This window comes from Perca flavescens, chromosome 12, assembly GCF_004354835.1.
Source record: "Perca flavescens isolate YP-PL-M2 chromosome 12, PFLA_1.0, whole genome shotgun sequence".
In the NCBI taxonomy this organism is placed as follows: Eukaryota; Metazoa; Chordata; class Actinopteri; order Perciformes; family Percidae; genus Perca; species Perca flavescens.
In genome coordinates, this window is record NC_041342.1 from 26159820 (window position 1) to 26170664 (window position 10845).

The window sequence follows — 10845 nt, forward strand, 5'->3', positions numbered from 1 at the left end:
TGGCACTGAAGCAATCCCTTCCTAATTCGGCTGAACTGTAAGAAACCGAGGGAAAAAACAGTCCTTGTTTATTGCCAAAATGCAACAACGCTAATATGACGCTTTAGCAATCTGAGTTAGCCAAATCAGCGGACATTGTAGTCTTGCTGAGCCATGGTGGAAAGATGGATACGTCCATGTATTGTAGATTTGACTACCAGGATGAAGATACCTACTTGACTAACGTATGCCTCATATTACCTTCAGTTATCAAGGTCTGTAAAATGGGCGTTAATTCCTATTCAGATTTGAATGCATCTTTGCTTGATTCACTGAATGGTTTTCTTTCCTTCCTTCCTCTCAGAAGGTGACCCCCGGCCTCCGGTCTACCACCACGTACCAGTGTGGGGCAGTCCTGATGGAGGGGAGTCCTACCTGACTTTGGCCTTAGAGGTGGCTCTGATGGGAATGGGCCAGCAGAGGATAATGCCCGAGGGCCTATACGCTCAGGATAAGGTACGGTAGTCCTAAAAAACACACTTTTACATGATGCATTTGTAGTTATAATATATACATTTAAACAGAATCCAATAAAGTGATTTTACCCCCTCATAGAGAAAACCGTAATGCTAGGTTGTTTGCAGTGGGTAACATTTTTTTTTTTTTTTTGCATATTAAAACAAGCGGTATGAATTGCCTGGTGTAGATAATGTCGCCATGATAGAAAATCACTATAATTAAACGTCTGTGACGGTAATTGCCATGCACAAATAGAGAAAAGGTCACAGCATTTTGTTTTTCTGAAAACGACAGTCACAGCACTTAAGTTTTTGAATTGGAATAAATCAAAGGAACATTTCTTTATGTGAATGGTTTAGAGTGCTTAACGTGTCTACCATAGACTTTTCTGAATGTCATGGGAATCAACAAAAATATATTATGTTTTAGGCAAGGTAAGTTTATTTTCACCTTTCAACAACAAGGCAATTCAAAGTGTTTTACATAAGGCACAAAGGCATTACGAAAAGTTAAGCAATATAAGAAGGCACACAGGATTTCAAAGGAATTTAACTTTTAAGCAAGAATTGCATTTAAAACCAGTTAAGTTTCCAAAAGGACCTCTTAATGGTGAAATAAAATCAGTCTCTGTCATAACGGTAATTGCACACGGATGCCAGAGTTTGAGGTATTAAAGCTCACCGCTGGTCCCTTAAAGGTGCAGTAGGTAAGACTTATAAAACTAACTTTCTGTCATATTTGCTGAAACTGACCCTATGTTCCAGTAGAACTACATGAAGCAGGTCATTCAATAAAAAATCTGGCTCCTCTGCCACCACCTACAGCCTGTAGTGTGATTTGCAAAAATCCACCGCTCCCTGTTCAGATGCACCAATCAGGGCCAGGAGGGGTGTCTAACTGCGTGTCAATCACTGCTCATGCACACGCATTCATTCTCCCTTGTAGGGGGAGGGGCTTAAGAGACCGTTTTGGGCTTTAGCAGAAAGGGGGGAGGGACTGAGAAGTTGTCAATGTTCAAATTTTTTGGCGTAGGATCACAATCCTACCTACAGCATTTTTTAATACCTAAAACTCAAAATCCCCTCTTAAAAAGGTAATTAAACTACACTAAAGAGTAAAATTTTCTTTGTGAAAATGTTCAAGGTGTGTCGTAATGAGGAGCAGATTGTTGCAAAACTTCAAGAACTGGAGCTGGATGACCTCCTGGTTCAGACTCTTCGGAAACAGGCCATACAGCTGCTAGAAGGTACAACAACAACAACAACAACAACAACAACAACAACGACATCTTCATGTACTCTGCCCCAGTACTTGATGTTCTTTAACATTGTTGAGAAGAAAAATAAACAAAATCATCATTTTGTCTTTCTCTTGGTCCAGCTGGGCCATTCAGCGGTCTAGGCGAGGTCATCCACAGGGAGAGTGTTCCCATGCACACCTTCGCCAAGTACCTCTTCTCTGCCCTGCTGCCACATGACGCAGACCTGGCATATAAGCTGGCTCTCCGCGCCATGAGGTCAGTTTCCCCATTTGGTTGCTATGGAATTGTATCGCATTGCACTGTGAGCTGTTTCTAATATTTTGTCCATCCTCACTGATATACTTCAAAACAGTCTTTATAATACAGAATGACATTAGTTATAGCTTGGTGTACTTAATAAACTGGTGAACAGGCTTGTAGAAGCTGTCAATCATTTGTGGTGATGGGTTAATTTGTTTTAGGTATTTACACTAATGTGTCCTAATTAGTAGTTCAAGTACTATGATCAATTATGGTATGTTAAAATGCCACCTTTAAAATAGAATACATTCACTGTAGTATCTATAATGTTTTAGAGTAAATACTAGCATGGATGTTTTTTTTTTTTTTTCTAATGCAAATTTCAATAATGAAATTCATCCTAGATTTAATATGAACTGGCCTTAAACTTTGACCAAAACTAAAGACACGGTGAACAAATACGGCGTTGTTTGTATGTTCCTGTCAGGCTGCCGGTGCTGGAGTCCTCAGCAGGCTCCGGGGACGTGGGCCACCCTCATCACGGCATCTCCATAGTCCCAAGTAGATACCCGCGCTGGTTCACACTGGGACACCTGGAGTCCCAGCAGTGTGAGCTGGCCTCCACCATGCTCACTGCTGCTAAAGGTACCGCTAACACATCCTCGTACCCATAGCTGGAGTCCCAGTAGAGAAATGTCCCCTTCAGATGTTTCTAACAACAACGCGTGTTTGTTTTCTTTTGCTTGCAGGTGACATGTTGAGGTTGCGGACGGTGCTGGAGGCCATCCAGAAAAACATCCACTCCTCTTCCTTAATCTTCAAGTTGGCCCAGGACGCCTTTAAGATAGCCACACCCGCTGACAACCCGCCTGATATAACTCTGCTCAACGTGGCACTGGAGCTAGGGCTGCAGGTACTGCGCGTGAGTGTGAGTGTGAAGAAAGCAGGCGAGGTATGAGGGCGAGTCAGCAATTTTCATAAATTATTTCACCACCAAAAAAAAATCGAGCAATGGTCTCCAGTCTAAACATGCAGCCGTTTCCTTGAACTTGTAATTTGTGCAGGCCTCCACAGCCTCACTACAAATTAACAGAGAAAACATCACACAGCGTCTTGCCGTTGTTGATGAGCAGAAACCACATAATTAAGCCTTTTTGGTTCCACAGTAAACAGAAGGAAAAAAAAACTCTTGAGATCGTCAAGGCAGCAGTGTCGCTGTGGCTTCACACACCTCTTCCTCCTGGTATTTAGAGTATTGGCTGGATTCCTGTCAGCAAAACTGCTAATAAAATGCTCAAAATGGAAGGGTCACAATTAGTCATGTGTGTAATTACGAACACATTTTTGGATACATCTGTCATCACTGGAGACACGCCGTGTTGGGGCGAACTGTTCCAATTATGAAAATCACACATATCACGTTCACTTGTTTTCTGAATGTACGGATATGTTAGAATTAGTTCATCAAAAACTGACTGACTGACTGACTGCCGAGAAAAATCTGGATGTTCTTATTCCCATTGTACAAAGTAGCTCCAAAAAAACATCATGTTGTGCATGTGTGCTTTTGCAGGTGATGAGGATGACTCTGTCGACACTGAACTGGAGAAGGAGAGAGATGGTTCGATGGCTGGTAACCTGTGCCACAGAAGTCGGTATGTGATGCCTTTTAACGTGCACCAGTGAAACAGGATTCCTAGTTCTGATCATTACAGTTTGTGGCTGTCCAAACAGTTTTAGCTAAGTAAGAGGAGACATTTCTTTTAGTGCTGTCAGTTAAACGTGTTATTAACAGCGTTAACACAAACCCATTGTAACAGTGTCAATTTTTTTATCGCGAGATTAATGTTCTTTTTGGCCTAGCAAATTTTCTAGTTTTTTTTCACATGCTGTTGCAACAACTAGTAACGTTAGAAAAACTACAACACCACACCGGATCTAGCTAGACCGGAAACAAAACAGGCACGCCGCACACACTTATTTGGGCTTGCGAGCCGGCCAAAGAGTAGTAGGCTAACGTTACGTTTTGAGTGGACGGCGAGCGCGAGGCGCCGAAATGGATGCCAATAAGATTCTGAAAGGAAAGTTTACTTTTAAAAAGTTGCCAAATGGTTCCATTGACAAGACCAAAGTGATCCGTGTGTTTTGTCGTTGTGAACTTAGCTATCATCTCAGCACGTCCAGTCTGAAATACCACTTGATGGCCAAGCACACAGCTGATGTGAATTCTCCGCCCCCTCGTCAAAGCCAGGCGGCAAAAGCACAAAGCAAGCTGATCCACTTTTCCATGTTGATAAGAGCATTAAAATGAGAAAAAAATGAGACAAAAAGAAATCAAGGGACATTGAGAATAGTTAACAATGTGCGATTAATTGCGAGTTAACTATGACAATGCGATTAATCGCGATTAAATATTTTAATTGTTTGACAGCACTCATTTATTTATGTTGAGTCTTTTGAGAGAAGAGCCTCCAATTGCCTCTTTGCCTCACATGTAATGTAAGATTAAATAAAAACCCAAATGACATTGAAAGGAAAGCTTAAGACACAGAAGCAGCATAGAAGCCAAGGTGGGTGTATTACTGGACCTGGAAAAAAAAAAAAAAAAAAGCAACTGAGCAACAGTGTTCTGAACAACTTGTGGAAGGTACAGAGATGACTTGGTGTATAAGTCGTGTAACCCTGATGAAATGAATGCGTGGAGGATCTTAAGTTGAGACACATAAGGCCTTAGTTTCAAAGTTTTCCTTATCTTCATAAAACGGGAACAAATGGTCAAAGTTCTCACTCTGGGAAAGGAACCAATACTCTTTAGTAATGATAATAATAGATAACTTGAGTTTTGTCTGCATTTACCCACAGATAATTGTATAGATCATTCTGAAGGATTTTAAATGCTATTGAAATCTGTCAAAGTAAAAGTTCCCGATTTCAGAATGAAGCACACTATCTTCCCGTTTATCATCTCCTTTCCTTGCCAGATTCTTTTTTTTAACAGTTAAATGAACTAAAATTCATAAACAATCCTAAAAGAGCTTTAAAAAAATGTAGAATCATACCAGTACTAGAAGATTTACCTTCTGACCACAACAAATGTTAAATCTGCTTCTCCTCAGGTCTGCGGGCGTTGGTGAGCATCTTACAGAGCTGGTACACCCTCTTCACACCGACCGAGGCCACCAGCATCGTGGCGGCCACCGTCATGTCCCATAACACCATCCTGCGCCTCAGCCTCGACTACCCCCAGCGCGAGGAGCTGGCCAGCTGTGCCAGGACCCTGGCCCTGCAGTGCGCCATGAAGGATCCCCAGAACTGCGCTCTGTCAGCTCTGACGCTCTGCGAGAAGGACCACATCGCCTTCGAGACAGCCTACCAGATTGTCATCGACGCAGCATCCACGGGTATGACCTACTCCCAGCTGTTCACCATCGCGAGGTACATGGAACACAGAGGATACCCGCTGCGGTCCTTCAAGTTGGCCTCCCTCGCCATGACCCACCTTAACCTGGCTTACAACCAGGACACACACCCAGCCATTAATGACGTGCTCTGGGCCTGCGCGCTCAGCCACTCCCTGGGTAAAAATGAGCTCGCAGCCATTATCCCGCTGGTGGTGAAGAGTGTGCACTGCGCCACGGTGCTGTCTGACATCCTGCGGCGGTGCACCATGACGGCGCCGGGTCTCGCCGGCATTCCCGGGAGAAGGAACTCTGGGAAGCTAATGTCGACGGACAAAGCGCCGTTGCGGCAGCTCCTGGACGCCACGATCTCGGCGTACATCAACACCACGCACTCTCGACTGACGCACATCAGTCCGCGGCACTACGGAGAGTTCATAGAGTTCCTGAGCAAAGCACGGGAGACTTTCCTGCTGGCACAGGACGGCCATATTCAGTTCGCCCAGTTTATAGACAACCTGAAACAGATCTACAAGGGCAAGAAGAAACTGATGATGTTGGTCAGGGAGAGATTCGGCTGACCTTAGCCCTTCCTCACAGGGACCCTCTTCTTGGGAAGTAGTTACACTTATTTGTTTCTATTTAAGTTTTTCTTTTTGGATTCCTTGTATTTTAACTTCTTATGTTGAGCCATTTGTTAACTAAGTCTTAAGTTTTTGTCCTGTTTTGTTGTTTTGTTTCTTGAATGTGAACCAGGAAGTGTTCGCAGTACATTGCTCTACTTCATTGAGATAGCGAAAGAGGGAAACTGCTCAAAATGGTAAAGAAACAACAACAAAAACAAAGCTTTTTTTTTTTCTCTCCCTCCAACTAATGTTAAATCTAGTATGAAAAATTCAAAGATTGTGATTTCTTTTTCGGTTTTTCAGTGGCACATGACGATTTGAAAACCAAAAGATTTTTGTTGGATGGGGTACTTTGAGCCAGGAGACTCTTTCAGCTGGGGTTTAGAAGAAGAAGAGGAAGTGGTTTTCAAAGTGGAAGGAAAATGTTGTTCCAAAAGAGAAAAAGAAAAACCCCACTGTGGTCAAAAACACATAGTGTTACTGTCATACCTCGACTGTATTATTTGTCAGCTTTAACTTCTCTATCAGAAATGGCCCCCTTGTTTCATTCAGGACATGTTATAGTAGAGGGGGCACATGCGGTCTCTCTGTAGAAGATATCAGTACCAACAACTTTATAAACCTGACTAAAAGCCACTCTAGACTTGCGCCTACCCTCTTCACCTGCTGGTCAGTACTTTTCCTTAAGAATATCTTCAGAGGAAGAACCATGTTGCTTCACAGAGTGCACGTTTTCAAATCCAGAAGCCTGAGAGTAACATTATTCAGGCTGTTCTAGCTAAGGTAGAGTAGTTGAGGCTCCACATGCACATATATATATACAGTTTACCTTGTATGTCCTCCTATAAGCTTATTAACAGTGACAATACACAACTGTGATGAATGATGGGGTCACAGTATTCCCATCTTTAGAGCTAGCTACCACTGCACTGCTGTACAGCTATTTATGGCCAAAACCTTCTAAAATCTATAGGACTCCAATGGTCCCCTTTCACTCGCTAGATCAAGATTTAGTCAATAAGCAATATAAGTCTGTGCTTTATTTTGTTTTTTATCACCTAGCGACGTTTATTTCACCACCTTTTTATTCTGTTTGGAAGCTTGAGAACATATTGGGACCTTGTTGATTTCAGTGATTGTTAGTTGTCAACTCTGCCTGTAGCTTAAGTCCCTTTTCCATCTCAATAACTTTTGCCAGAACTCTGGTAAGAGTTTATTTCCTGGAACGTTTTCATGAACCAAGAGCATTACCCCATTATAAGATCAGAAATCTGGTTGGAATGTTGGTTCTTTTGGTCATAGTTCCTACCCCTAAAGCCCCAGCAACCCACGTAGTACTTTTTTTACCAATTGCTATGAGTTCTTGGGGTGGCCTGTGCAGTACCTACCATTGCTGGTTGATCAAACAAGCACTATTTAAGTAAAACAGACAGAATTTATATTAATGTAGCAACAAGAGGTAATATGTGCTAAACAATTAAATAATATTGGATTGCTAACAAGGTACAGGCTATGCCTTGTATAGCTAGAATTGAAAAGCCTACCAAGATATATTTTTAATGAATTTATAGTAGAACTAGGCTTTTACCACTGCACTAATTAAAATTGTTATGTTAACAAAAGATCAGTTCATACTGTGTAATGTGAGAAGGTTGTTTTAAAGTAACAACCCCACAGAGACTTATCACCCAACTCCGCCGTTCCCCTCAACGTCACAAAGCTTTTTAGCGTCATTTAGCTAATTGTTTAGATTTGCCCGGCCTACAAACCCAGCAAAGAAGCTAACACCGGCTGCCTCGAACCAAACGGTAGACAAAGTTAGCAGCTAGCTGGTGGACATAGTGTAGCATTTAGTTGCTACAAAGTCAGTGGAGACCAAAATAGAGCTAAAATAGTAGACTTACATTTGTTAGGCGGCCAAAACCACGACCGCAAAAGAATGCTAATGTTGCTCCATCTCTGCTATATGTGTAAACTGTTTGCTAACACGTTAGCCATAGCAACTTTGTACTGTGGTTTTAGTATTGTTTGGATAAACTAAAACAAAAAAGAAAACGGCTAAAATCTAAGATGTTTTTTATAAATTTTTTTAAATACAGTAATTGCCGTAATCACACTAAGTCCCCATTATGGCTAAAGCACAGAACATGCTTAGTTGATCCTGAATTTTTAGATTCCTCCAGTTCCCTGGTCTCTTGTGATGGAAAAGGGTCTATAGTTACTAAAGCCACCTACCTGTGAATGTTACTGGTTGTGATCATTCTGGACTGTGAAGACGAGCAGCACTGTCTTTCTCAAAAGGGTTATAGATACAGAGTGCAAACTTAACAAATACTGTACGTTTTATGACTTGATGACTTAAGCTTGCATATTTGAGACCACATGCCTCGGCACAGGAAGTTATTTGTTCTATATGAGGGATGATCACGCTTCCTTTTCCTTCCCAGTGGCTACGTGTTGTTAATGGCAGTAAACAGTACAGCAAGAGCTTAAATATTTACCGGTCGGACTAAACGTCATCGTACAAGCACTTCACACAAATACCTCTTCAGTACGTTCCTGCCTGCTTCAGCATTTATTTATTGATTGTTTAGTAACCGTATGACTTGTGTAGAAAATCGCAGACACGCAAACAGAACGCAACGAGCGAGTTGGCCTGTCGATGGCAGGATAATAAAAGAAAAAGGGTTTTTGAACGGTGGAACATTTTCTTGTCTGCTTTTACATTCCATGAGCTACCTTCACCCAATACCCGGGTAGTCAGTCACAACTCTGGGCCTTTTCCATCTGAAGAAACGCAGATAGAAGAATGAAACAAGGAAAACTGAGCAAAAGAAAGAAAAGAGAGGCTAAACTCAGTTCTCAGGGACATCACTTAAAGAAAACAAAACAAAAAGTAGTAGCATTAAGCATTTAAGATATTGTAAATATGAAAGTGTCAATTCAGAAAATTGTAAAGTTATAATTATTTATGATAAGTATGTTTATGTGTTTGTTTTTACCTTATTTTTATGTTGTTTTGTTTTTTTTGCCGGGGGTGTACTTGAATTGTTTTGGACGGTGAATTTGACAGCGTTTTTGTAAGGGCAAAGACTTCAAGGCATTTCTCAGGTGCTCCTGTGTACATTTCTTTCCGTTTTGTTTTTGCTATAATAACTATTATTATTTGTATTTTTTTGATTTACAAAGACAAAAAAAGTCTGTTTTCCAAAAGGAAGCATGCTATTCAGAGTTGAGGAAAATGAGGAAGGCGTTCATTTGTAAACAGATGCGTACTAAACCTGACTATGCAGAACCACTTAGATGGTCTTGTCACCTCTTTAAGATGCCCCCCAAAAAAAAAAGGTGTGAAAGAAGAGACTCAGTGGACTGAACCACTATTAATGAGACGGGGGGATGGACAAAGACAAGACCCAGCATGCTTGTATTTGGACAATGCGCAGTAGCCAGCCTGCATACGCTGCAACATTTAGGAGGAGAGAAGAAAAAAAAAAAAAAAAAAAAAAAAAAATGGGGGGAAAATGCCTTTGTGACTGATCAATGTACAAAGTTTATTTTTTGCTTTACTTCTATGTTGGTTTTATTTAATCAGGACTCAAGCCTTCAGTGTCTTCTCAGAGGTGTCGTGTGGCAGAGTCGGAAACGGCAACCGTGTGAAAAAAAGGAGGCTTTCCTGACTCCCTTCAGAGTTCTCCCTCTTCTATCTCATTACCATACTTTCTTTATCTAATCTTCAGTTGTTCACCGCCTCACCCCCTCTCTCACACAGGTAGGAGCAGTGCATCCATGGGTCAGTGACCAGCTTTCAGTGCAGCCACTTCCCCTCTGTTGTCGTACCTTAAAGCACTCGAGGCAGCAGTGCACTGCAGCAGCCTTGTATCTGCTCAAAGTCAACGTTTGACAAAAACAACTAGTGTTTTTTTTTTTTTTTTTGCAAAGGTTCTACATAATGAGGATAAAAATATCTTATATTTTTATTTTTTGGCTCCCACATTGGCATGATGATGCTGTTTTCCTAAATCAAAGATGAAAGAGGGATATCGTTTTACCACTTTCTTCACTTGGAAGCTCCAGGTAGCTGCCTTTTTATGTGATGCATTAACTGACAGCATTACAACAAAGAGGTTCCTCCCTCTAACTTGATCTCTGTTTTTCAGTCTGTTAACTGTATCAGCCAGTTCTTATTGTTTCCATTTCTTTCTTTCTTTCTATCTTTCTTTCTTTCTTAGGAGAGTACTCTTTGCTGGTAGAGATTTAGATCACCTACTGTTTCCCAGTTTGTTTTGGATTCTTTCTAACTTTAAGGGAAAATTTGAAAGTGTTTGTTGCCTCTTTGTGCTACTGATTATGAAAAGGTATTTCCAGTATTTGTTGCCACAGAAGTATGATAGCTTATCATCGACACTTGTTTTTTTTGTTTTCTAATTTTGTTTTTTTTGTGCAACTTCTTGAGCTACTGTCTATAAAGCGAGAATTTATTACTATTTATGTAACGCTACTACCATTTTATATTGATTTGTGTTGGAATCTCAGTGCTTTTCTATGAATAAAGTGTGAAACACGTTACAAGGACGTCTTTCTTTTTATTTTTGTGTTGAACCGAGATGATTGACTTTGGAGATGGTATTCACTGAGTGAGGAACAGTGATGGAAAGCTACCAAGAACATTTGTACTGTATTTAACCATAATTGTGTGGTGCTTTACTAGAGTATTTCAATTTTATGTGTGAGTACATTGGAGGTGGAGTATTTGTACTTTTTACTCAACTACTGTGTATATATAAGGCTTTCATTTAAAAAAATATATATATATAAAATATAA

The 10845-nt window shown here is 40.9% G+C and overlaps 1 protein-coding gene across 1 annotated transcript in view; it reads left to right on the plus strand.

The window, feature by feature from the left end:
- The window catches only part of zswim5 (zinc finger, SWIM-type containing 5), a 62356-nt gene extending 55646 nt beyond the window's left edge, over positions 1–6710 (plus strand). The window contains exons 10-16 of the mRNA XM_028593593.1: positions 344–495; positions 1642–1744; positions 1879–2014; positions 2487–2644; positions 2749–2912; positions 3573–3654; positions 5116–6710. Of these exons, the coding sequence (XP_028449394.1) occupies positions 344–495; positions 1642–1744; positions 1879–2014; positions 2487–2644; positions 2749–2912; positions 3573–3654; positions 5116–5978 (1658 nt within the window). The 3' untranslated portion in view covers positions 5979–6710. The remainder of the gene's footprint in view (positions 1–343; positions 496–1641; positions 1745–1878; positions 2015–2486; positions 2645–2748; positions 2913–3572; positions 3655–5115) is intronic.
- The last annotated feature ends 4135 nt before the right edge of the window (positions 6711–10845 follow it).